The sequence below is a fragment of the Podarcis filfolensis genome (genome assembly GCF_964270895.1).
Source record: "Podarcis filfolensis genome assembly, chromosome: 12".
Classification (NCBI taxonomy): Eukaryota; Metazoa; Chordata; class Lepidosauria; order Squamata; family Lacertidae; genus Podarcis; species Podarcis filfolensis.
Window position 1 is genome coordinate 6,098,507 of NC_139614.1, and position 27,975 is coordinate 6,126,481.

Genomic DNA, 27,975 nt, shown 5'->3' on the forward strand with positions numbered 1-27,975 from the left:
ATCTCACAGTGTTGCCATGAGGCTAAAATGGGGGTGTTCTATCAAGACCATTTAGTCATAAAAGCTCCTCTCCCCAAATAAGTGACCTGAAAGTCCTCTGCACTGTTATCTTTGCAATTCTTGATCTGTTCTTTTATTTGCATGCCATGCCTTCACTAAACCAGAGTTCTGTTAACTTTGTTTCAGAGGCTGGACAGAGTCGCTGTACCTATATTTACGAAAAAGAAACCGCTGCAACCATCGAGATTACCAGAACATTTCCAAAAATGGTACCTTGTTTGCTCTTCACCCACACTGGTGCACATTCATTCACCATGAGTAGAAGCTGTTGAACAGCAAGGCTGGGGGAAGGGGACCGTGTTGAATGCAGATTGAGCAGTATACAAACCTCATCATTCCTGTTTCTAGGGAAGGCACATAGAGCACTGCATGCAGAAGGTTAAGGCCCCAGGTTTCATTCTTGTCATCTCCAGGTAGGGCTGAGAAAGACCTCTGTCTGAAACCTTGAAGAGTCACTGCAACTCAGTAAAGACAATACTGAGCTAGACTGAATCACTGGCTCAATCTAAGAAGGTATCCTATATTCCTATGGCTGGCTGGCTGGCTAACTATTAGCAAACACACAAATACGTAGGAGTCAGGATTAAAAACAACAACAACACATTGCCTAGAATTATCATTCAAATATGTCACTGGACATAGTGGTAACAGACACTGGTAAAAGGTAAAGGTAAAGGGACCCCTGACCATTAGGTCCAGTCGTGGCCAACTCTGGGTTTGCGGCACTCATCTCGCTTTACTGGCCGAGGGAGCCGGCATACAGCTTCCAGGTCATGTGGCCAGCATGACTAAGCTGCTTCTGGCGAACCAGAGCAGCACACAGAAACACTGTTTACCTTCCCGCTGGAGTGGTACCTATTTATCTACTTGCACTTTGATGTGCTTTCGAACTGCTAGGTTGGAAGGAGCGGGGACCGAGCAACGGGAGCTCACCGCGTCGTGGGGATTCGAACCGCCGACCTTCTGATCGGCAAGACCTAGGGTCTGTGGTTTAACCCACAGCACCACCCTGAGTAACAGACACTGGTACTCATACTAAAACATTCCCATTGAAGTTTGCTGGACACACCAGCATCTTCTTCAGCAACATAAAGTGGGTGCGTTTTCTTCTCATTCTTCCAAATATAGATGCACTGGCTGGGACAGATTTTTCTTGTAATTAATTCATGCCGCTTGATAGTTCAGGAAACAAGGTATATAACGCCTCAGACAGGCAGCCTTCTGCTTATTGAAAACGCTGTACCCTGGATACATATGGCTTGAGCTGCAAATAACCACATATAAGCTCCAAGAATGATCAACTAGTCCTCACTGATAGAAAGCCTGTCCTCCGCCTGATTATTTTCAGCTCATTCCAGGGTAGTCGGGGACAGGGTGCCTTCAGCTGTTCATGTATTCCTAGCATATGTGATGGATGGGGAGCCGCTTCCTGAACTCATTTCCCCACGTCTCAGGATAAGGTTTCTCACCTGTACTTTTATCACATTCTGTGATGATGTGTTTTGTCTTGGATCCGAATAATGTAACTGTTAATGAATGTTCTGGCCCATTGAACATTAGAAAGGCAGATATTTCACGGCAGCCATTGAGTACCATTGGAAGCAGGAAAACGTTATCTTAATCTCGGCTGCCTTGGGGACTCCTAGTTCACCTGGAGTTTCTTTGCAACTTTAAATTGTTATATCTTCTTTATGGTTTGGCAGGAGCTGGGACTGAACAACGGGAGCTCACCCCGTCGCGGGGATTCGAACCGCTGACCTTCTGATCAGCAAACCCAAGGCTCAGTGGTTTAGACCACAGCGCCACCCGCGTCCCTAGCAGTTCGAAAGCACGTCCAAGTGCAAGTAGATAAATAGGTACCACTCTGGCGGGAAGGTAAACAGCGTTTCCGTGTGCTGCTCTGGTTCGCCAGAAGCAGCTTAGTCGTGCTGGCCACATGACCCGGAAGCTGTCTGTGGACAAACGCCGGCTCCCTCGGCCAGTAAAGTGAGATGAGTGCTGCAACCCCAGAGTCGTTCGCGACTGGACTTAACTGTCAGGGGTCCTTTTTTCTTTATGGTTTGGAGCAGCAAAAGGTTCATTCAACAATAAGATAAGGCACAGCCAGACTGTTCCAGCATACAAGTCTAACAGTATCTTTTCTCATTCCCTGCCAAGCTTTTGTCTGTCTGGCTACCTCCCCATCTGTTCATCCATGACTGACTTGCAAACATTTAAGGCCTTCTAGGGCAATTGGTATTAATCATGTTTGCCATGGCTTTTCAGCAAAATAATTGGCTGCAGGTAGCAAAATGCATTTGCAGATGCAAAAATGTGCCTTGAGAATAGGTGATGGACAACTTGGGACTTTTGTTTGCAGATGCAAAAATGTGCCTTGAGAATAGGTGATGGACAACTTGGGACTTTTGTTTCCAAAAGCTGATAATCAGAGACTGCTTATTACGGTCAGTGTGATACAGGCTGATAGATTGTAATGGAAAGGGGTAGATTCTACCCTGTATCTTCGGTTTACTGTGAACTGAGGCACCATAGTTTCTCTCAACTGATTCCCTCAGGTCCTTTCATCTGCCCTCCCTGTCTGCCATAGTCAGCAGTACTTTGGGTTTTCTGAATAACCGCTGGGGAGAGATGGGTCACGTGACCTGGGGAAGGGGTAAGGAAAGGAGTGCAGCCTTACCGCTTGCTTGCCTGGTTGATGTGAAGCTGCTGGGAGGGATATCTGGGTTGCTGCCTGAGAAGCCTAGTAGGTTATGAAAAGTTGACTTGCTTCAGTTGGGAAATAGTAGATCCAGCTTTCCAGCTAGACATGATCCCCCAAAGTTAATCACAATTCACTCAAATCTCACCAATTTCAAGGGGACCTTATTTCACTGGATGTTTCATGCCTTTTACAAGTCTTGTTACTTAAGCTGTGTTAAATTCTCTTTTATTCATTGCCTTTGATCATCTAGGTGGCTCTTCGCAAAACGTCCTAGAGCTTGTAAAGAGGTAAATAGTTAATGGGGGTTTGAACTATTTGATCCATAGTTTAAATAGCTAGCTGCAGGACAATGCAAGGCCCCAGCTACACCACCATCACTTTGCTACTTGAAAGTCCAAATACACTATTCAGAGATTCCATTTGGCTAACATGATAATAGTTTTTGCTTGATGTATCCTCCATGAATTTGTCCAACCCTTTTCATAGTTAATGTTTTAATGTCTGATATGTTAAAGCCATCCAAACCAGTGGTTTTCATCTCTGAAGTAGCTTGAGAGTTCCTTTGCCTAAATCTATTTGGGGAAGGGCTATAGCTCAGTGGTTGAGCAACTGCTTTGCCCGCAGAAGGACCAAGGTTCAACCCCTGGCATCTCCAGGTTAGTCTGGGCAAAGCTGCAGCTTGAATCCCTGGAGTACCACACAGCTGACAATACTGAATTAGATGGCAGCGGTGCCAATTTGAATAAAATATTGGGGGGGGCAGGTAAGCCCCACCACACACAATCGATCACATGACACGGTGCACACATAATAATAATAATAATAATAATAATAATAATAATAATAATAATAATAATTTATTATTTATACCCCGCCCAATGTGGCTGGGCTTCCCCAGCCACTCTCGGTGGCTTCCAACAAAATATTAAAATACAATAATGCATCAAACATTAAAAGCTTCCCTAAACAGGGCTGCCTTCAGATGTCTTCTAAAAGTCTGGTAGTTGTTGTTCTCTTTGACATCTGGTGGGAGTGCGTTCCACAGGGCGGGTGCCACCACCGAGAAGGCCCTCTGCCTGGTTCCCTGTAACTTGGCTTCTCGCAGTGAGGTAACCGCCAGAAGGCCCTCGGCGCTGGACCTCAGTGTCTGGGCAGAATGATGGGTTATGACAATGATAATGCCCATCAACTTTGGAGGCCCCCGGGCCCCACAAATACTTAATTGGGGGACAAAGACCCCTTGGCCCCTAGGAGTTGGCTCCTATAACTGGTGGAGTGACCTTACCAGGTCCCTATTGGGAAAGCTGTGTATATGTCATAGTGCACATAGTAAGTACATGCTTACTATGAGACGCTGCTGTGTTAAAGAGAAACTAAGTGCCCCTCCCATGGCACAGTGGGTGAGTGCGTCTGGCTGTTAACCGGAAGGTTGGTGGTTCAAGGCCACCCAGGGATGGCTGTGGGCCTTGAAGGTGGTTGGAGTAGAAAACCCTCAGGATCCCTTCCAACTCTACAGTTCTGTGATTCTATTATTATCATTGTCATCACCAGTTGTCATTGGTTATATTGATGAGCAGCGTGATCTTAAAGCCTCATCTATTTGCTGTAAACCCTTATAAAATTATATTGCATTAGTAAGTTCTGTGTAATAGGAACGTACTGTATGTTGTTATAGAGGGAAAGAGGGGGTTATATCTAAGTCATACGCAGAGTAGTCCTACTTAAATCAGTGGACCTAAGTTAGACATGTCCATGGATTTCATTGGATCTGCTCTGAGTTAGATACAACCCAGAGAGAATTGTTCATGCTGTGAGTAGAATTTTAAGACTGAGTTTTCGTTTATCTTTTATTTCCAGCTTGGCAAGGAGTCAACAGTTTGACAAGCCTGCAATAGTTATCTTTTCAATGATTGGAAATGACGTCTGCAATGGGTAAGGTTTTAAGAAAATATAACATTCGGTATATCTCCATTACACTTAAACTAATTTAATAGTCATTCCCCCTTCCCAGAGAACTCCGGAAATTATAGTTCTCTAAACAAGAATATTGAGGTTTCTCGGGGGAGGGGGGAATGTACAGTGGTACCTTGGTTTAAGAACAGCTTAGTTTATGAACAACTTGGATTAAAAACGCTGCAAACCTGGAAGTAGGTGTTTTGGTTTGTGAACTTTGCCTTGGAATAAGAACATGTTTCGCTTCCTGTTGAGTGTGTTCCATTTGTAAATGGAGTCCCCCGCTGCTATGGGAAAGCACACCTTGGTTTAAGAACGCTTTGGTTTAAGAACAGACTTCCGGAACAGATTAAGTTCGTAAACCAAGGTACCACTGCATGTAAAAAGCGTGATAGTTAAACAGGTGTAAAAACCAATGTATGCAGGGCACATTTTAATTATCATTTGTGCAACATGCTTGATAGAATTATCTGGATCTTATTGGGACACACAAGTGCTCATGTGTACATTCTGGTATATTTAAATTGTTCATGCATGTATGCATTCTACTGCTTTTATAACTAAATTGTTTACTTCTCTAGAGAGAGAGACAGGTGGAGAGATGGGGAGGAATAGTTTATGACTATTTTTTCAGGATGTTTCCTGGCTGTGGCATTTCAGTCATTTTGTTCTGCTGAAATACCACTACTACTTTTTGTTAGAAAAATTACTCTAACAAACAAAACATCAAACTAAAGTAGCACTAAAGACAGTCAAAAACAGAAATAATAAAGCTACAAGATAATAAAATAATAATTGTAATAATCATAAAAAGCTTTAGAAAGAAGGAGTGGCGTAAAATATATTCTGTAGTGGAATACAAGCTTAATATTTGTATCCAGATACACCAGATATTCATGAATGTTCCCAAATAAACTCATATTTAGTGGGAATGTGCCAACCATGAGATTGTTTGGTTATATAAATGACAGGTAGCCCCCAAGTGGAAGCAATTTAGTAGTAGTAGTAGTAGTAGTAGTAGTAGTAGTAGTAGTAGTACTGAGGTATTAGTTACCATAATAGAAGATTTACATTGTGCAGTGGTTTGCTACTATGTCAAAAGCTCAATATTGTGAGTCTAAATAACTAGTCAGTAGTGCTTGGCATTGGCTGAGCTGAAGTGTACTTCCATGGTATCGTGAATGGAAATAAATGAAGGAAAAATAATACGAAATACCAAGCTCTCGAGTTCACTATACAAAACTTAGAATGGAGTATCTAATCCTGTTGCGTTTCTTTCACCCTCACTTGGGAATATTGACATTTAAGTAAATAGCCTGTGTTGATACCATATTGTCCATTTGCACCATTAGTGTGACAAGAGGAGTTTTTGTTTTGTTTCTTTTCAGACACAAGTGCCTACCTTACCCTCTCCCTGCAATAGCTCACAAATGTTACTCCAGCAAGTTGTGCCATTAATTCTTTCTTGCTTTGTCTTTCTGTTTGTCTGTTCTTTATTATTCTTACTTCCATTTGGATGGTTTTAGTATGCTGTTAGTGCCTAAGTTTTGAAACTGCACAAGTTCCACAAGAATCCCAGACCTTTCTATCAGAAACAGAATGCATCTTATTCTGCAAAAGAATGAAACATTAATGTTTGCCCTAGCTGTGGTCTCAAGAGAAGCTGTTGGCTGGTTCCTGTTACTTTTCATGATGATAACTTCCTTTAAAAAGGCACTGGGATAAATCTGTTGGGAAAATACTACTGGGAAAAGAGGGGGAAAGGGCATGCAATGAAATATTTGATCTATAAAAGTCCACTAGAATGTGTACAGCACTTTTCCCTAAGCCCACCCTTGGCTTTAGCACCATCAAAATCTTTGCCAACTCACAAAACAGAGATGTGGTTTTTTTGGATATCAAACTATACATTCATCGTCCAGGAATTAATATGCAGATATAGTGAAACATCAGCATTCATAACAGATACCGGGTTGCTGGTTTTTTTCTTTAAAAATGGTGGTTGTTTTAATTAACAAGTGACGGTAGTCCGCTATCCTATTAGACTGGTATTTAGAGCCATGTTGATTGGAATAATGCATCCCTCTCCTGGTCTAATTCAGGTCTCTGTTTCTAGCTGAAGTAAGTGCTGTAGCTTCTGTACTGCAGAGTCACACCTCAGCCAAAGCACAGTTAACTGCCAATATTTCATGCCAAGGTGGCAAGTGAGAGATTGAGAAATACAGGCATTTGTAAGTGACAGAGATAATGAAATTGGCGAATCATGTGCTTTCCCAGCAGAACCCAAATTGCAATGTCCAAATGAGGAGGATGTACAAAAATATAGACAGATGGTACATATCTCACAGCCTACCAAGGCACGAATGTAGGACAGCGAAATAATAATAAAAAAGAAACATGAAAAAAAATGAATTCACAGTGGGGTTCTGGGGTTTTTTTGAGAGAGAGAGAGAGAGAGAGAAAGAGAGAGAGAGAGAGAGAGAGAGAAGGGAAGCAAGCAAAATTGTTAGATTTGCTGTTTTTCCACTAACTGATCATCTCTGCAGCTTTCTTTTCCCATTGCTGTATTTTATCTGTGACATAAAGGCATGATAACAAGAAGGAAACAAGAGATGACTGATTGGGGCCAGAGGCAATCTGTGCTTTGAAATGAGGGACAACTGAAAGAAATAACAGAAAAAAGATTAAACTCCCTTAATGGTAAATCAGCCATGATAAAGGCTTCTCTGCCCAAGCTCCCCAGTTCTGAAAATGCTTGATCTTCTAAGGGTTTCTGTTAACTGCTGCGAGACAGTGTGCGTCTACAGATGGAGACACATGTCAATATTTAACTTTTAATCTTTCAGAACCATTGCTTCTTAACAAGGATACATCCCAGCTTTGTTGGGACACATGAGGCACATCCAGCACTGAACTCTTGAAATTCTGCATGGAATAATGGGGTCGGAGTGGCCCCAATTAACCATCTAGTCCCAGCCTGCACAGCTTGATGATCCATCGTTTCTCGTAGCCTGCCAGTCGCTTATGGCAGCCGCTGGGGTTCAGTAACCCTCCTAGTCTTGACAAATGCATCCAAACAGATCACCCAAAGCGTAGCCAAACGGGAGACCATTTAGCCATTTTGCTTTTGCTGTTCCTTGCTAAGCACCGTGTGGTCTTTTTCTTTCTTAGGTATCCTGACACTGTTGAACACATGACACGGCCTGAGCAGATGCGCGCCAGTGTTATGCAGGCTCTGCAATATCTCAACAGCCTCCTTCCCAAAGGGAGCCATGTGCTTTTAACCGGTTTGGTAGACGGTCGCTTTCTGTGGGATAACCTGCACGATCGATTCTATCCTCTGGGTAAATACGCCAACTTTCTGTCTTAGATGTGATGGCGCTGCGGAGGTGCTATGAAATGGCAGCGCTGGGGTTCTGAGTGCCAGTTCATTCACCACGTGGCTCTTCTGGGATCCTCAGATTTGTGCAAGTTGCAAAATTTGCAACTCCTCCTCCTTTCAGTGAAAGCACATTGTCCAGCTTTATACTAGATAGTGGGCATATCGTACTTAAGATATATAAAGGACAACTTGGTTTGGGCTTTGGTGATTACATTTTTTGTGGTCGTAGCTGAAAATTCCACCAGTGCCTTCTTTGGCAAAAAATAAACAAATCTCCCCGCTCTTTCGTATTATTTCTTTCTAAACTTTAAAAATTTTACAAATGTCTCTCTTCCCAATTGTGTCAAAGGCAGACTGCCTGCCTGACAGGTTTTAGTGCTTCCAACTGGGTGCCGTGAATTCAGTGGGACTTATTCCCTGGTAAGGGCATGTAGGAGTTCAGCTTAAGATACTGTAATTCATTATCTTGATCCGAGAAGGAGAAAAAACTACGAGACAAATGATCAAATATGAACATTTCTTAATATAGAGCATGTTATGGGAAGCCTAATGTGAGTTTAACAATACTTGAATTTAGGTCACCTGGACAGAAGAAGTATATGTTTCTTTCTGTGACAGAATGCATTATTTCCACCTTTAAAGCCAAGCAATGTGAGGTATAAAAAAACCATGGATGCACACAGTCGTCTTTAATCTTCCTCCTTGATGTGAAAAAGCTAGATAGGTTTTGGAGAGTGAAAGGCTTGTTAATGGGTTTCAGTCACTCAACCCTGGGATTTGAACTGAATATTATGTGACTCTGATCTCTTGTTAGCTTAATTGGCTGAGAATAGAGGTGGAAAACGTGTATATGCAGAAGTAAAGAAGTGTGTGTGTGTGTGTGTGTGTGTGTGGTGTAATGTGACTTGAGACACAGATGTGAAGGGGCAGCAATAAAGCCTATGGTAGGCTATATAGCAGGCATAGGCAAACTCGGCCCTCCAGGTGTTTTGAGACTACAGTTCCCATCATTCCTGACCACTGGTTCTGCTAGCTAGGAATCATGGGAGTTGTAGTCCCCAAACATCTGGAGGGCCGAGTTTGCCTATGCTTGCTATATAGTGTATTGCAAATACATTGTGTGAATCAGCCTGAGGGAGTTTATCTGCAGCAGCAGTTTCAAAGGATATATATGAATGGGGCCAAAGAGAGCTCATTTTGAATCCTTACATAGCTGTGCAAGTGTCTGAGGGAACCTGGGCAAATCATACTGCTCAGCTTTGCTTCACAAAGTTGTGGAGAGCACAAAAGGCTTTATGAACCTTAGCTTATCCCAAAACATTGGAGAAAAGCTGGAAGGTAAACCAAACAAGCACTAGGCTTTTAGCTAAAACTAAAGAAGCCTGAATAGAGTTGCTGCAGATTACAGATCCAATAATGAGACAAACTGCTATTAATTGCCTTATACCTAATTTTGGCACCGTTGCCTGTGCCAAATCTTCATGAGGATTGTCGTGTACATATGCCAGCTATCAAAATAGCCACTGTACACTAATGAATATAGTGATAGTGGCAGGAAATATCAAAGGAGGGAGAGCGTCCGAGGGCTGCCTGCCTATTCTATGTACTTGGGTGCCTGAGCACAAACAATGAAATTCTTAGTCTTTTTCCTGCTTTTAGGTGGATGCATGTAGACTTGGGTTGCATACCAAGCCACAATGTCCTCTTCTCCCACAGCTCCACTTCTGACCTTTGTGGGTTGATAATGGAAGTCTCCCAACTGTAGAGATGCATCTAAGCACTGAACACAATGAGAATCTCTTGAGATTTTCACGCTCAACATGCAAAGGTCAGAAGTGAGCTTCCTCTCCCTGAGTTAAGCCTAAACACGTTCACTCAAATGCTCTCGCCAGGCAGATTTCTAATGCGTTTCCAGCAAGGGATGTGATATGTTTTCACGTGGTCAGTTTTGAAAATATTTCTGTTTTCCAGGCCAGTTGAACAAAGATGTCACATACGAACATTTTTTCTCGTTTCTCACCTGTCTACAGGTAAGTTGCCTCAATGTCCAATGCAATTACATCTTGGGCTGAAAAAAGCTGAGTGTGAGAGGTGATGCCTTCTGTTGGTTTGACATCTAGTTGTGGTGGAAGTTTGTGAGGTTCGTAAACGGACCTTCCTTTAGGAAGAGCGTAAAGCAGGGGTAGGCAACCTAAGGACCGGGGGCAGGATGTGGCCCAATTGCCTTCTCAATCCAGCCTGCGGACGGTCAGTGTGATTTTACATGAGTAGAATGTGTGCTTTTATTTAAAATGCATCTCTGGGTTATTTGTGGGGCCTGCCTGGTGTTTTTACATGAGTAGAATGTATGCTTTTATTTAAAATGCATCTCTGGGTTATTTGTGGGGCATAGGAATTTGTTCATTATTTTTTTCCAAAATATAGTCCGGTCCGCCACATGGTCTGAGGGATGGTGGACCGGCCCACAGCTGAAAAAGGTTGCTGACCCCTGGCGTAAAGTAATTAGGCATGTAACTGTATGTAGCAAGTATAGACTATGAGCTAATCTCTCGGCTTTTAGACAGGGCTGGTCTTATCACAAGGTGGAACTTTGAAGAAGAAGCAAATGGAAGGAGATGAGTGTTGAATTCCCCTGCTAGTCCCCATACCTTGCTGTTTCGTACCAAAGTGTTGCCCAGGGCAAAAGCAAGTCTGTTGGGATCAAAAAGCCCCAAGGACAAATTGAATAGGTGAAATCCTGGAGTGATGACAGGATCCAAACTTAACTGGGGGAGAAGAAGGGGGATCTCATGTCAATATTTTGTTTAGGGCACCTAAGTTCTTATAGGCCACCCCTGAGTTTTAGTGCTCCAAACAGATGTAAAGTTCTTCAACATGCCAGAGATTACAGACGATTGAGTCTGCATCTATTAAGAACATCTGTTTTCTGAATTTCAGTTGTTAATCTGAATTATCTCCTTCACTCTATGTTTCCTGCCTAGGTCTGAAACGGTAACACTTTGTTTAAAAAATACATGCAATGTTTTTGATAACATCTCCAGCCTTCCAGTTAATGGAGGCTTTTCTCTGTCTCCTGGTGCCTTCATTACATATCTTTAGGTGTGAGGCAAAAACAGTCCTCTTCTCCCTTTGGCTAATTAAACTATGGTCTTTTAAACTGTTTGTGTGGGGCTATTCTTTTTGTTTGTTACTATGTATTTTGTGTGTGTGTGTGTGTGTGTGTGTGTGTGTGTGTGTGTGTAGTAATAATAATAATAATAAACCACCTTGTCATCTTCAGAGGAAAGGTGAATAGACATTTATTATTATTATTATTATTATTATTATTATTATTATTATTTTACACACACAAATATTTAAATCTTTCCGCATTCACACAGTCTTCTCCATGCGTTGGCTGGATGTCTGCAAATGCCACTCTTAGGAACCTGACCTCAGAGGTATGTTTAATATAAAAGTAATTTTAAAATATATTCAGATATTCTATTTTTAAAGACGGTATTTGGACTTCTGCTGTAAGAAGGAAATAAGGTTTTAAAGGGCAGGATATTTTATATCACTGTTTTAGTGAAGAAATCTGGACTCCTAATATCACCAAGGGCTTGTATTGTTCTGCTTCAGTTCAAGATGCTCAGATCGGATTCAGTTTCTTATATATTTAAACAATCTGCTTAATGTACATGGGGTTCAAATGCCAGCAAAATAGCCTGCCAGTTCTTGTTCTTTCCCAGAGTAATATCTCACTTAAATCTTCAAGGCAAGCTAATAGACATTTTATGGGACTGCCTTGCCTAAGAATGAACATTTTTGAAAGCAGCCTGCATAGGTATCAAGTGCTTCTAGCGTAATATTTTCCCGGTTGTGCTAGCTTTCTACATGCAAGGGGGTCTTGGTGTGGAGGGGCTTGCAAGCAGGCACTCCCCCTCCACATGGCGTCTGAAGCAGCTCAGTCACAAGGAGGAACTGTAGTTCACGCTGTCTTGTACATCTGAATCAGTAATAATAATAATAATAATAATAATAATAATAATAATAATATATTTATACCCCGCCCATCTGTCTGGGCTTCCAAAAAAAAATATTAAAATACTGTTATACATCAAACATTAAAAGGTTCCCTAAACAGGGCTGCCTTCAGATGTCTTCTAAAAGTCTGGTAGTTGTTGTTCTCTTTGACATCTGGTAGGAGGGCGTTCCGCAGGACGGGTGCCACTACCGAGAAGGCCCTCTGCCTGGTTCCCTGTAGCTTTGCTTCTCGCAATGAGGGAACCGCCAGAAGGCCCTCAGCGCTGGACCTCAGCGTCTGGACAGAATGATGGGCGTGGAGATGCTCCTTCAGGTATACTGGGCCGAGGCCGTTTAGGGCTTTAAAGGTCACCACCAGCACTTTGAATTGTGCTCGGAAACATACTGGGAGCCAATGTAGGTCTTTCAGGACCGGTGTTATGTGGTCTTGGCGGCCGCCCCCAGTCACCAGTCTAGCTGCCGCATTCTGGATTAGTTGTAGTTTCCGGGTCACCTTCAAAGGTAGCCCCACGTAGAGCGCATTGCAGTAGTCCAAGCGGGAGATAACCAGAGCATGCATCACTCTGGCGAGGCAGTCCACAGGCAGATAGGATCTCAGCCTGCGTACCAGGTAGAGCTGGTAGAGACCGCTGCCCTGGATACAGAATTGACCTGCGCCTCCATGGACAGCTGTGAGTCCAAAATGACTCCCAGGCTGCGCACCTGGTCCTTCAGGGGCACAGTTACCCCATTCAGGATCAGGGAATCCTGCACACCTGCCCGTCTCCTGTCCCCCCAAAACAGTACATCTATCTTGTCAGGATTCAATCTCAATCTGTTATAAATGAATCTGACAAAAAGTGGCACTTGAGGGACCTTTCGCTCAAGCAGTTTTGCCTACAGCAGATCCAGGAAGGAATTGTCTTTCTACCGACTGGAAATGGCTTAGGCTGGCATTGAATGCATACCTTGGTTGTGAAGCTCTGAACCTTGCAGGGGAATGTTGCTCTATACACTGTGCCAATATCTTAATACCGTTTTGATCAAGGTTGTAAGCAAGGTCAGCTATTTGTACAAGCGGGGGGGGGGGGGGACAGCTCTGTGACTTGGACGTTAAATGGCAGATTTAATTTCACACTTGCTTTTGTGCACAGAAGCTGAAAGCAGTGTGGCCACACAAAGCTTGCATGTTGTTTTATTGCGTGGACAGGCGGAGTCCCCAGATCCCGAGCAGGCCCCCCCTGTCATGTGGAATAACGACTCAAGATAACGTGCTATGGGATTAAATTAGCCACAACTTTATTAAATTTCAAATGTGGGTAGACCTTGGCTCAGGCATTGGGCGTTCTCCCTCCCCAGTCCCCAGCCGGGGACCTAGGGAGCATCAGGGTTATCCAGTGTGTGTGGGGGATGGGCCGGCTCTGGAGAACAAGCAGAGATAGCCGCCCCCGTTACGCCGCCGCCGCAGGGGAGAGCAATGACGACCTTTCGGCGTACGGTCAAAGCCTCCCTTCAGAAACCCCTTTAACGGGGAACCCTGGTATCGCCGCCGCAAAGAGGAAGATGGACAAAAGGATTCCGCCCAAGGCCTGATACCGCCAAAGTTGTGACGTTTTGCTACGGGAAAGGTGAAACCTGCCAATGCAGGGAAATTCCTTTCCGGCCCTTTAACAGCGACCTTAACGTAGCAGCGCCCGCATACCTGTGAAGAAAAGTTAACCTGCAAAACCTATGAAGAAAAGTTAACCTGCAAAAGAAGACATTAACTGAGGGTGGGTAGGGTGGGAGAAGCTCTGGAGCCAAGTGAGGATTCCCAGGTAAGATCCTCCCTCTATTGTGTGGGCAGGTAGTCCCTCCCCCACCTGGCCTGGTCTCCTTGGCAACGCTTCCCCCAGGTGGGATTGGACAACTGAGTGAGGTAGGCGGAGACCTCCAGGTATCCCACCTGAGGGAAGGCAAAGCCAAGCCTATGCTGATGGGGCCGCTCCAGATCTATGGCTGCGCACATCCACGCAAAGGGCGCCCCCCGTTTTAAGCGGGGAGCGGTCATTGTGCACATTACTGTCAGGTGCTCTGGACTCTTGGCAGGCAGAGATGGGTAAGAGTTCTCATAACAATAAAACAATTCACACATATATTTCTTGTGGATTCCCGACGCCCCACAGAGAGCCTTACAGCTTTCCAGTGTCCTGAAGGAGCTGGCAAAATCCGAGAAATATGCCAGTTTTGACGTTTTCTACATGGATTACCCACTGAAGGAAGGTAAGCTTTTATAGAGGAGCTGAATAAAGACCCACTCGATGCATATCACTAGATAGGAGGCGTGGTGCCTAGCAGTCCAGAAGACAAATTCCAATTGTTCGTTTCCCTAAGGACGCCCCTGGGTTTGGGTACTGGGGGGGGGGGGACTTGGGAAAGGTGCAGTCACCTTGGGAAAAGTGTCCCACCCTGAATGGGACAGCCATTCACTTGCCCAAGATTGAGAACTACTACTACTAATAAAATAATAATAATAATAATAATAATAATAATAATAATAAGGCCCAGGACCCTCGTACCTACGGGACCGCCTCTCCTGGTATGTCCCACAGAGGAACTTATGGTCTTCAAACAAAAACATCTTGGAAGTCCTAGGCCACAGAGAGGTTAGGCTGGCCTCAACCAGAGCCAGGGCTTTTTCGGCTGCAGCTCCAGTCTGGTGGAACGCTCTGTCCCAAGAGACTAGGGCCCTGCGGGACTTGACATCTTTCCGCAGGGCCTGCAAGATGGAGCTGTTCCACCAGGCCTTTGGCCAAGGCACAGCCTGACCCCCTTCTTAGGCAATCATCACAGAACACTAGCCCAATGGTTGCCATTAATTTGATTTGAATTAATTTTATAATGAAATGATTTTAGAATGTTGTATTATTTTATTGTTGTTAGCCGCTCTGAGCCCGGCTTCGGCTGTGGAGGGTGGGATATAAATAAAAATTTATAATAATAATAATAATAATAATAATAATAATAATAATAATTTATTTATACCCCACCCATCTGGCTGGGTTTCGCAGAAACAAGGTAGCTGGAGGATGTGGCCCTGCCTCCTCTCTCCTGCATGCTCAGAGAGCACCGATGTGCAAGCAGTGACAGAAAAGGGAGGCAACTAGGGCCACAGGGCTTTAGGAGGTGACAACTGGGGGGTGGACCCAGCAACAACACACCACCCCAATCTCAGAGCGGTGCTAGATTCCAGGGGTTCCAGGCGCTTACCCCGGGTTTGTGTTTCCTTTGGGAACGAGGGACAGCAGAGACTGTGGTGTCTTTATTTACATATATATACACAACCTGAGCCTGCGATGGAGGGCATCGTGGCATCTGCACCCCAGGGGGGTCTTGCTTCTTCCACAGCCGCAGAAATCAAATGCTCTCAAGCTTGCTGCTTTTCTACTAGCTCACATCACTGCAACTTTCGACTTCGTGGCTTCATCCTTCTAACTAACCCACCCATTTGCCACCTCCTCTTTCCTTTGTTTCCCTTAATGGCACATAACCCAGGCTATCTCCTCAACACAGGAAGCTAGCCTGGCTTATATTTTAACATTTGCTGGATCCAGAGGTTAGAAGGTTCTTGCATACAAACTACTTCCCCTCTCTCCTTGCTAGTTCCAACAGTCACCCCCATCAGCAGCAGTAATGGTAAGAAGGTTTCCACAGGGACTACTAGAACCATTGAGGGGACCCGGGTGACTTTTTCTGCTAGCAGAAGCCCCGCTGGTCCAGAGGCTGAATTCTGATCTGACCTTGTGTTCTCCCAGGGCCAGCCAAGACATTTCGGCACCCCCCTCCCCACCAGGGAAGAAGGGGGGAGGAGAGAAAGATTGACATCTGCTGCCCCTGTGGATCCTGCCACCTGAAGCAGTCACCGCACCTTGTCTCATGAGTGGGCTGGCCCTGAGCTCATCGTGATGCCCAAAACAAGAATCTATCCCTCCATTGAGGAAGGGACAGTGCTGGTGGAGAATACAGATTTTGGATGGTCGGCTAGTCCAGCCAAAATCTGTAGACCACTGGCTACATGACCAGATGTCTGGAAGCTGTGGCTGAATGGTTACGTGGGAGCCGGTTGAAGTTAAATCCTTCGAAGACAGAGGTCCTCTGGCTGGGACGGAGCGATATGGGATTGAGGGGGCAACTCCCATCTCTTGCGGGGGTGCAATTAGTGCCAGCATCGTCTGTTAAGAGTTTGGGTGTAATCTTCGATACCTCCCTCTCTATGGAGGCGCAGATTACAGCTATAACAAAGGCGGCATTTTTTCATCTCCGCCAAGCTCAGCAGTTGGCTCCTTACCTCTCTCGCCCTGACCTAGCCACTGTGATCCACGCGACGGTTACCTCCAGACTGGATTATTGTAACTCGCTCTACGTGGGGCTGCCCTTGAGACTGACCCAGAAACTCCAGCGGGTGCAGAATGCCGCGGCGTGACTCCTTATGGGGTCTTCGCTGCGAGATCATATTCATCCGGTACTATACCAGCTGCACTGGCTCCCGGTGGAGTACAGGATCAGGTTTAAGGTGCTGGTTTTAACCTTTAAAGCCCTATACGGCCTAGGACCCTCGTATCTACGGGACCGCCTCTCCTGGTATGTCCCACAGAGAAATTTACGGTCTGCAAATAAAAACATCCTGAAGATCCCAGGCCACAGAGAGGTTAGGCTAGCCTCAACTAGAGCCAGGGCTTTCTCGGCTGCGGCTCCAATCTGGTGGAATGCTCTGTCACAAGAGACTAGGGCCCTGTGGGACCTGACATCTTTCCACAGGGCCTACAAGACAGAGCTGTTCCACCAGGCCTTTGGTCAGGGCGCAGCCTGACCCCCTCCTCTGGCAATCTGCACAGAATTTTGCTTAATGGTTGCCATCAATTTGATTTTAATTTGATTTTAATTGATTTTATAATGAATGTTTTTAGAATATTGGATTATTTTGATTGTTGTTAGCCGCCCTGAGCCCAGCTTCGGCTGGGGAGGGCGGGATATAAATAAAATTTATTATTATTATTACATGAATGTGCTTCTGGCTCTCAGCCGACTCATGTGGGTGCCAACCCAGCAAGGAAACAGTATGTGTAAGCAGCAGTTTGTGGCTCTTTCTTGCAGGATCCAGGCATAAGAGGCTTACAGGCTTTGCTTCCTAAACATTCCTTTTACTTAGTTATGCAATCACTTATTCTTCGTTTACAATAAATTATTAAGGGATCCGTCGCTTAAATCAAAACCATTCTGAATACCCTCTTAATGTTTCATGAGAGTCGTTATCTGATTGCTGATGAGCCAAATTACTTCGAAGTGCTAAATATATTGAGTCTGGGTTGGGTGGGGAAATCAATGGGGTTTACCTTTTCACGTTGGCAAACAAAAGAAAATGCAACACAACCTTAGGGAATGTTTGTCACAGGCCCATAATCGTGTTTACAATTAAAGGCTTCTGCTTAGTGGAAGCATCACTTGTCAGTTCCCCTTCTCGCCTGCCTCTGCTCTCTTCACTGACCTATTTTTCATTTTCTTTTTGCTAAAGTTAGTGCAACCCCCTTTTTGGAGTCTCAAAGCATTATTAAATATTCAGCAGCTATTGCAATCTCTCCCTCCACCCCTCCGGTTTTGGGTGACGTCCTAATTTTTGGAGTTTGAGAGCCCTGGCACTGGTATCATTGTGGATTAGGCCTCACCCAGAATTTTAAACTGTTTCCTAAGTCCCCCATGAAGCTCATGCCTGCAATAGAAATTCCTTACTCTTAACATTGCTGCTCACAGACTCTTGTAGCGCTTAAAAACCTGAAAAAGTGGAAAGTGAGGAAAAAAGAATGTGTGCGCACACAGTGAGCTTCTGTCATAGTTCCTTTAACCCTCTTAAACCCCCAACATTGAAAGTGTTTTTTTAAAATCTAGATCACAGAGCTGGGTGTCATATGTGTTTGTTCACATGCAAGAAATCTGATGTATTCAGGTAGGGACATAATAGACTGAAAATGATGGTAGCTGTCAGTTTGTGAGAGATTGGTATTGTTATATGTCTCCCTCCCCCCCCCAAAAAAAACTCCCTGGAAATTAATAAATGGTAGGATTTTGATTATTTGGGATTTAAAGGGATGCGGGTGGCGCTGTGGTCTAAACCACAGAGCCTAGAGCTTGCCGATCAGAAGGTCGGCGGTTCAAATCCCTGCGACGGGGTGAGCTCCCGTTGCTCGGTCCCAACTCCTGCCAACCTAGCAGTTTGAAAGCACGTCAAAGTGCAAGTAGATAAATAGGTACCACTCCGGCGGGAAGGTAAACGGTGTTTCCGTGCGCTCCTCTGGTTCTCCAGAAGCAGCTTAGTCATGCTGACCACATGACCCGGAAAAACTGTCTTCAGACAAACATCGGCTCCCTCGGCCAGTAAAGCGAGATGAGCGCCGCAACCCCAGTCATTTGCGAGTGGACTTAATTGTCAGGGGTCCTTTACCTTTACCTTTTATACAGGCTGCAGAGGAATTCTTGGGCTAGCCCATGCAAAACGACCTGCTAGGGCCAGCAAGAAACATTATAGGGACATTGGCAATGCAAGAAAACTGGCCTTCCCCCCTGCTCTGAAGTGTGAACAGAGATGGGGATTTGGAAGGTTGCCCGGAGTAAGGCATGATGTCCCAAGAAGAGTTTGGGACCTTTGGCATGAGGCTTGACATATCTGAACCTCATAGCAACATCTGACCGTTTGGACCAGTCGTATGCAGTAATGAAAATGGTTCAGATCCAAGCACATATATAACCACAACTGTCCATTTTGTTTCCAGAAAGCAATGACCTTGAATTTTGATTTTGTGGAAGAGGCAAGTGAAGATTAGGAGACGGAATGTGTTCAATCAGAATTAAGTTTACGCATTTTGTACCTTTGCCTCACGTGAGCCTCATTCTTACTTGGAACGGAATGTGTGTTCTTCTGCCAGCATTTATGCTCCAAGAGTTTACCTTGCATAAATATCTTGGAAAGGCTTAAATGCCGCCTAGAAGGAAAGGGGATTGGATGCAGTATTGGCTCTGACAATGTTTCATAAATCATCATAATCTTCATGTGCACAACTCATCTGCTAAAAATACTGCCTGTGAGGCTGGGTGAAGTGGATGTGGCGCTTATACGTGCCGTGCATAATCTGCTGTGATTATCTCATTTACAGTTGCTGAGATGTGGCAGAAGTCTGGAGGAGAGGCCTGGCAGCTAATAGAACCTGTGGATGGATTTCATCCTAACCAGGTAAGTAGCAGAGAAGGGTGGTGGGTAGGAATAGGAGGCAGAAGGCACAATAATGAGAAATGGGGGTTCTCAAGGGAATAGGGGGGTCCTCAAGGGCAGTCTGGATGTACCACAACCTCTTTCTGTCTTCAGACAAAGGAACTCTTAACTGGCTTCTCCCACATTCTGTCCCGAGTTCCTAGGTTGTCTTCATCTAGCCCATCTTTCAACATCACCTTTACATTGAAGATAACGCCTCTCTACCCCAGCATTTGACATTCTACATTAGAACCCATTTGACTATTTTTTAAAAATGGATTTCTGTCAGGATGCTGTCAGCGGCTCCCAGCTGGTGGCCCAGGAAAGGATAAAGACAAAGAAAAGTTTCATACTGTCCTTTTTTACTTCAGTCTTTCCAGAGAGAGGCTATGGAACCCAGCCTCTTGGATAATGGTGTTGACCCAAGTGAATCTCCACCCCCTGTATCTCCCTCATTCGTCATTCTCATCATCTCCTCCATGGGTGCTGCTACGTGCCTTCTGTCTTTGAGCTCTTTGCTCTCCTACTTTTAAGGCTCACCAGGTTCTGGGAGATGGAGGGTCTGGAATGCTTTCGAATGACATATCAGTCAGCTGCTCTGGCTCTTCCACAATTTCCCAACTTTCCCCCTCATCTGCCTCTGAGCTGTGACCTCCCTCAAAGCCCTGTTGTACAATTCAAAGTGTTGGTGCTGACCTTTAAAGCCCTAAACGGCCTCAGTTCAGTATACCTGAAGGAGCATCTCCACCCCCATCGTTCTGCCCAGACGCTGAGGTCCAGCTCTGAGGGCCTTCTGGCGGTTCCCTCACAGCGAGAAGCAAAACTATAGGGAACCAGGCAGAGGGCCTTCTCAGTAGCAGCGCTCGCCCTGTGGAACGCCCTCCCACCAGATGTCAAAGAGATAAACAACTACCTGACATTTAGAAGACATCTGAAGGCAACCCTGTTCAGGGAAGTTTTTAATGTGTGACATTTTAATGTATTTTTAATCCTTGTTGGAAGCCACCCAGAGTGGCTGGGGAAACCTAGCCAGATGGGTGGGGTACAAATATATTATTATTATTATTATTATTATTAATTATTATTATTATTATCTATACTGTCTTCCTCCTCCTCCTCCGCCCTGGAAGGGTCAGGATGGGGAGGTGGTCTCTACCACTCCTCCTCTGCCCAGTCCCTCATAATTTTTATACTGTCTTTTTGAATTGTCATAACCCTACCCAGACCTTATGGATGGGTGAGAATCCTAGGTGGTTATGATGACAATAACATAACCTCTTGTCATTGACTGGCTGGATGACTGGAGGCGGGGGGAGCACCAGCCGGCAAACCTCCTTGGGAAGCCTAGAGGGGAAGCCCTCTGAGGAAGGTTAAGAGCCTAGAGGGGGGCGGACACTGAAGACAGAGCAGGGTGCCAACTTGAATAAAATATTGGGGAGGCAGGTGCATGATCACACGACATGGCACATGGACAACATTTGAATGGCAGTGCTCATCAACTTTGGAGGGGTCCTATATGGCATAGGATGGTTGTCTGATGAAAAAGCAACAGGTGTGAGTGAGAGGGAAAAGCCAAGAGCAGAAAGCAGTTCAGACTCCGCACATGAAGCTTCCCAGCAGCTTGCCTGTCCTACTGTTAGGCTCCCACCCTCCCTTATCTCCAAGGACACGAAGAGCTATGCATGTGGCAGAACAAGGAGCAAGGGCTCCCTCCCGCCATAGTTGATGCCTATGTGGGCAACCTCTGGAGGACTGAGCAGAAAGTGGGAAGTAGGAGCTTCCTGGCAGGTGTCATATGGAAGCTGGTCCGGCCTTGAGGCTTCTCTGCACTGTTTGCTGTTTTCTTGAATAAAAAATTAAATTCCCTGTTCTTCTCTGCATTAGAGTGCTGACCTGCACCTGAACTAGCCCTGACACTTCTGTGCCCCATAATCTTCCCCACATCCATTTTTGCATTTTAAATTTCCTGTCTGATATTTCTGCTTAGATGTTTCACACTGCCTCAAGCTCACTGTGTCCAAGGCTGGTGCTCTTCTCTTTCCCAGCAAGGCTCTTCAGTATTCATTTATAACATCACCATTCACCATATTAAACAAGCACACAACCTTGGCTTTATATTTGACCCCCTTTCTCATTTGCTTCCTATATTCAATCTCTCGCCAAGTCAGGTTGCGTCTCCTCTTACAGGATTGCAAAGACATAACCCTCCCTCTCTTGACGCAAAATTTTAGTCAACGTTCTGATCACCGCCTGCCTTAATGACTTCTCCTCTCTGGCCTTCCTTTGCTGCATCTCAGCCCCCTCATCTCTCCCCGGAACTTTGCTGCCAAAGTAATTTGCTCTGACTATGCGGCACCCTTTCTTAACCTCCTGCATTGGCTCCTTGCTTCTGCCAGATTCAGCACAAAACCTGCATTGTTACCTGCTAAGCCCTCCCTGACCTTGCCCTCATTCATTTCTCTGTTCTTGTACTCCAATAGATCCTTGCCCAAGACTGCTGCTCCTCTAGCTCTGCTACCCTCCGTGATCTGGAGGGATTATATCCAGTTAGTAGTAGTAGTAGTAATTTAATTTATTATTTATACCCCGCCCATCTGGCTGGGTTTCTCCAGCCACTCTGGGCAGTTTCCAATTAAAATAAGTATCCATATTAAAATACAATAACCTATTAAGCAGTAAAAGCTTCCCTAAACAGGGCTGCCTTCAAATGTCTTCTAAAAGTCTGGTAGTTGTTTTTCTCTTTGACAGCTGGTGGGAGGGCGTTCCACATGGTGGGTGCCACCACCGAGAAGGCCCCCTGCCTGGTTCCCTGTAACTTGGCTTCTCGCTGTGTCCCTCTTCTCTTTTATCCAATGGAATCTTAACAATAGAGGGACAGAAATCAAGCCAATATTTGAGGATATTCTTTTCTCCTTCACCCCACCAAATCAGCTCCAGAAGGCTAGCAGGCTTCTGGAATAGTATGGGAAATGGGTGATCTCTATTTTCATTCCGCTGACTGAAAGCTCTGCAAGTTCAAACCTAAGTTTTCCTGCTCCCTCAGTCACTTCCACCCTTTTCTCTCTTGCTGCTGCTTAAACCAGGTGCTCTCTCCTAGAACACCTTCACATTGTTCAAACCCCTCCTCAAAACCCCCTTTCTGTGAAACATTTGGCACATTAGTCCTCAGTCCCTATTGAAGCCTCAGCATATTTGTAAATACACTGAACATAGATACCTTTCCTTGGTGGGTTTTGTCTCATTTGCATATGTGTTCCTATTCAATATAGACAGTTAATACCACTTTAATTGTCATACCCCTCAAAAGAATACTGAAAGAATGCTGAATTTTTTAAAAAAAATATTCTTAGTAATAACTATTAAACTAATAGAAGTCCGTTTAATAAATATATCGTAAGCCTGTTACAAGCGTGCTCTGCTGGGGATTCAGGCAATTAAGTAGTCATCCAATTCCTTTAATAAGATTATATTTTAAAAGTTATGTGGAAAGACTTGGGCTACAATTTGGAAACAAACTTTCTTCCAGCATTTCTCCCATATTTACCTAGTGGTGTGGGAGCCATTTCCCTGTGGGATCTTCCCACAAGTGTTCAAATTCAGGAACACCGTGCAGATGGAGTTCCTTAGCCACTTAATTGAGGCCTGTGTTCTTCGCCAACCAACAGTTGGATAAAGAATAAGCAAATATCAGCAAAATATTCAGTCATCTATCTCCTTTATCTTGGCTGCAACCATTTCTCTGTCTCTCTCCTTTTCCATCTCTGCTTTTCCTTTGGTATGAAGGAACCCATTATTTCATTTTGTGTATGACTATACACACCCCAGTTACGCCCAATCGATGGCCCTAGGAAATAAGTAATTCGATCAAACCTGCCGGTGGCGGGAGAGAGCTGGAGAATCCTCATGGCTTGTGAAGAGACCCTCCCTGGAGCCCAAAGAGGACATCAGTGAGGGTGGAGAAAGCCCCCAAAATGGTCGGAGATGCAGCGGGGCTTTGTTTATGCTGCTCAGCCTCCTCTTCTAACAGCTAATGTGTGGGGTGGCGCAGCAGCAGCATGTTCCTCCAGTTCTTCAGTTCTAGTTGTGGATATTTTTGGATTCTGTATTTTTGGTATGGATTGAAGGGAGAGCGGCAGAGAGGGCGTTTAGAGAGTGCTCCCCACTTTACGCAATTTCACATGTGCATGCAGGGGCCTGGAATGTAACCCCCAAGAAATTAGCACCTGCATACAATGTATATGCAATTCGAACAATGTACGATTGGTTATCAGATGGGACACGGGTGGCGCTGTGGGTTAAACCACAGAGCCTAGGACTTGCCGATTAGAAGGTCGGCAGTTCGAATCCCCGCGACGGGGTGAGCTTCCATTGCTTGGTCCCTGCTCCTGCCAACCTAGCAGTTCAAAAGCACGCCAGTGCAAGTAGATAAATAGGTACCACTCCGACGGGAAGGTAAACGGCATTACCGTGCGCTGCTCTGGTTCGCCAGAAGCGGCTTAGTCATGCTGGCCACATGACTGGGAAGCTGTACGCCGGCTCCGTGGGATGAGCGCCGCAACCCCAGAGTCAGTCACGGCTGGACCTAATGGTAAGGGGTCCCTTTACCTTTTTATGATTGGTTATTATTGCTATTGGGAGGGAGAAAGCAAGACTCAGAAATCTGGGCCTGCATATGTGGTTGCTGTATTCCGATACGTGACATGAGATTCCACTTTGTGCAAGAAGCTCCATCTCGGCTCACAGTAAGTGTGAAAGGGTCGTCTGCGTCAGAATAAATAAATGGCTTGTGCACTGATGCCATTTAAAGTTGAGTGAAATTTTCAGAACCACTTGGCATCTAGGACAAAATAAACCTACTGTTCAGTAAATTATGCCTAGAAATCCCATTCTTAATACTGTCCTTTGATGGATTGCTTTTAGATATGGGACTTATTTGAAAGATTGTACAGCCTTCTCCCCCCAGCCCACCTGTTGGGTTGGAGGTTTTTTTTTTTTTTTACAAAATAAATATTTCCCATTTTTTAATAGCCTCATTCTTTTCTTCCTTAACCCTCAAATCTAAGCTGCGGGGAGGCTGAGTAACTGAGCAGCTTCAAGGGCAGTGCTGGCTTTGAGGGCTTGATTGCTGACATAGCCATGCATTTCAGCGCAACCGAATAAAGCAAAATGGTTATATGCTTCAGAAAGCTCTAAGGCAATACACCCGGCTCAAGCGGACCAGTCTGAGTTTATTCTGAGAATTATAATCACTTTATAAGGATAGGAGAACACAGCTGGAGGGCCACTGGACCCTTTCCTTCCAAATGACAAAATGTATTTGTCAGAAAACCCCGACGCTGGAAAAATTCATGCGGTGATTTACATATTTTAAAAGACTGAGCTGAAAAGAAGCACTTATCTAACTCTGTGAACCTGGAAAAGCATTTAATTAGTCATATAGGCAGCTCTATGGTAGGGCGGAAAGAGAGCTAGCAACATTTCAGCTTAACTTGGGAAGGGAAAGTAAGAATTACGTAGAGGGTGAAGTTTCTGTTGACATGTTAGCACATTTTTTTTTAAAAAAATTGTGCTGTGAATTTCAGTGGTCCTTCTTTTGTTGTTAACTGTTTGTTAACTGAGCACCTCAGGTTGCCACACCAGAGTTTATACCATGGGTAGGCAACCTAAGGCCCGGGGGCCGGATCCAGCCCAATCACCTTCTAAATCCGGCCCGTGGACGGTCCGGGAATCAGCGTGTTTTTACACGAATAGAATGTGTCCTTTTATTTAAAATGCATCTCTGGGCTATTTGTGGGGCCTGCCTGGTGTTTTTACATGAGTAGAATGTGTCCTTTTATTTAAAATGCATCTCTGGGCTATTTGTGGGGCATAGGAATTCGTTCATCCCCCCCCAAAAAAAAAATATAGTCCAGCCTCCCACAAGGTCTGAGGGACAGTGGATCAGCCCCCTGGTGAAAGTTTGCTGACCCCTGGTTTATAATAATAATAATAATTTATTATTTATACCCCGCCCATCTGGCTGAGTTTCCCCAGCCACTCTGGGCGGCTCCCAATCAAGTGTTAAAAACAGTACAGTGTTACATATTAAAAACAGGGCTGCCTTAACAGGGCTGCCTTAAGATGTCTTCTGAATGTCAGGTAATTGTTTATCTCTTTGACATCTGATGGGAGGTTGCTTGAGGGAAATCACCTTCATGCAAGCATCTTCTTTATACTTTGAGCCACCCAAATTGCTACATTTGATGAGTAGCTGGAAGCCAAGATTAACCAAATTAACGGGAATTGGTCTCTTTCCCTATTCATAGAGTAGAATCCTATATGTGTTTACTAATAGGTAAGTTCCTTTGGACTTACTCTCAGGTAAACATGTTTGTAATTGCAGTCTTAAGAGGTGAGGCTAAACCTGTTAAGGCAAAAATAGCTGTGATGTATATTTTTCAAATACAGGAAAGGGAGATGTTTATTTACCAATGGTGGAAAAGAGATTGAAATACCATGTAGTCCATTTAATGTGACTTTTCCACCTACACAGGGGACAATGCATCCATGAGAGAAAATTATATTTTCCTATTACACAATAATTGATTTTGCTAGAATTATACCTGCTTAGTGGTTACTTATAGTTCCCAAACAAATGCACCTGTGACAAAATTAGCACTCCTCATGAAGAAAAGATGCACATGTGTTGGTTTTTGCCTCCTGCCACAAAAATCTCCTGGGGTTTAAGGCATGAAATCTGTTTAGGATCACTAAAAACTATGTGTTAAAGGTGCATTGAACAGTTTCTGTGTGTCATTGATGTAGGCTGGCTTTCTTATTAATTTTAGTCACATAGTCATTGAAATCCCAGCGAAATTCTGAGATGAAAGTAGATCAACCTTAATATAGCAAAAATGAAAGGTTAAAATTGTGGGTCAAACACATCAGGTAAAAACATATATTAGCTAGATAGGAGAGTCTGTTGTAAAAGGCATGCTAGGCAGGGACTAATTTTCCTTTCAAACCAATTTTGCACTCCGAATGCACTAAAAACTTGGTTTGCGTTGTTCCTGTATTAGCCAAACAAATCTAAGGAAACAGGCATTTGGTAAACATAAGATTCACTGAGGAATGTGCAGCCCATAATGTTATAGTTACAGAAATCTCCATGAACCAGGGACTGTTAAGTATTAAATTTCATGGCCATGTTAGTGGTACCAAGTTTTAGTCTTACTGGCCACATTTTTGTGCCACAACTAGCAGCTTACCGTATTTTTTGCTCCATAGGGCGCACCTAGTTTTTAGAGGGGGAAATCAAGAAAAAAAAATCTTATTTCTCCCCCAGCCCCAAAGAGCAGCGTACAGGTTTCGCGCAACCTCTCCCTGCCGCTCGCTGTCTTGGCTTGTGCCATAGCCGTGCGCAACCCCTCTGGCAGGGAGAGGCTGTGCGGGACTAAAGAAGCCATAGCCGCGTGCAGCCTCTCCCTGCTGGAGGGGCTGCGCGCGGCTATCCCTGATGCCTTCCGAGCGCAGCACGAGTTCCTGCTGCGCTCCGGAGGCTTCGGGTTCCTTTTGCTGAAGCCGGGAGAGCAAGACTCTCCTGGCTTCAGCGAAAGGAACCTGAAGCCTCCAGAACGCAGCGGGAACTCGTGCTGCGCTCCGAAGGCTTCAGGGGGCTATCCCTGAAGCCTGGAGAGCGAGAGGGGTCGGTGCGCACCGACGCCTCGCGCTCTCCAGGCTTCAGCAAAAGCAATGTGAAGCCTCCGGAGCACGGAGGGAGCGCTCCCTCTGCACTTCGGAGGCTTTGCGTTGCTATCGCTGAAGCCAAGGAGCCTGCATTCGCTCCATAGGACGCACACACATTTCCCCTTAATTTTTGGAGGGGAAAAAGTGCGTACTATAGAGCAAAAAATACGGTAAATGTGCCCAAATATAGCGCATGAAGCTCTTCCTTGCAAGGGACAAAAGTGATGTACTAACTTGCCCCTTTGTTTTGACTGCTTCCAGGTTGTTTCTGCCCTTGGAGCAAGAATCATCTGGAAGAAGATACTTCATGAATGGCCTCATGTTCTTGGAAAAGAAAATCCATCCAACGATGAGATTGTAGCAGTGTTCAAAGATCAAGGAGGGCACTGATTTCAGCATGCTAAATACAGTGGCTTTTCACCATTCAGAATAAGAAACACCTTTCCCAACAATGCAAGCTAACCTTTGGGGTATTGGAACATAAAAGGCTGATGGGTGCAAACAGTTCTTTATCAACTATCTGGCAGCTGAATGCACCAGTGGTAAAATTTTACTTACGTATAGATGTGGAATCTCATAGGAGACTGCTTGCTTTTAGGCAAGGTTTTTCACCCGTTTGTCCCATCAATCTACCAAGCCTCTTCAGGTCAATTTGTTTCCGATACACATTAAATCTAATTGGAATTCTCTGTTTATAGTGTATTTTATATTCAAAAATTCTGCTAGATATTTTTTCTTCTTCATTTGAATAAAGCATCTGGACGGGTCACTAAAATGAATATTTGCCCTTCTTTTATTTTCTACAAGCTCATATCACATAGAACTGCTTCTTAAAGGACCCTCAATGTAAAGCTGTGCTCATTGAGTTTC

At 44.7% G+C, this 27,975-nt stretch overlaps 1 protein-coding gene across 9 annotated transcripts in view; it reads left to right on the top strand.

Annotated features, from left to right (window-relative positions):
• The window catches only part of AOAH (acyloxyacyl hydrolase), a 94,210-nt gene extending 66,416 nt beyond the window's left edge, over positions 1-27,794 (top strand). For 5 of the 9 annotated variants that reach the window (XM_083578061.1, XM_083578058.1, XM_083578060.1 and 2 more), the window contains 9 exons: positions 187-269; positions 3,012-3,048; positions 4,619-4,693; positions 7,886-8,058; positions 10,068-10,126; positions 11,477-11,536; positions 14,267-14,363; positions 19,286-19,362; positions 27,367-27,794. In XM_083578061.1, coding sequence (XP_083434187.1) covers positions 187-269; positions 3,012-3,048; positions 4,619-4,693; positions 7,886-8,058; positions 10,068-10,126; positions 11,477-11,536; positions 14,267-14,363; positions 19,286-19,362; positions 27,367-27,495 — 790 coding nt within the window. In that variant the 3' untranslated portion in view covers positions 27,496-27,794. The remainder of the gene's footprint in view (positions 1-186; positions 270-3,011; positions 3,049-4,618; positions 4,694-7,885; positions 8,059-10,067; positions 10,127-11,476; positions 11,537-14,266; positions 14,364-19,285; positions 19,363-27,366) is intronic. The other 4 variants (XM_083578064.1, XM_083578065.1, XM_083578063.1 and 1 more) reach the window with 4 other exon arrangements.
• The last annotated feature ends 181 nt before the right edge of the window (positions 27,795-27,975 follow it).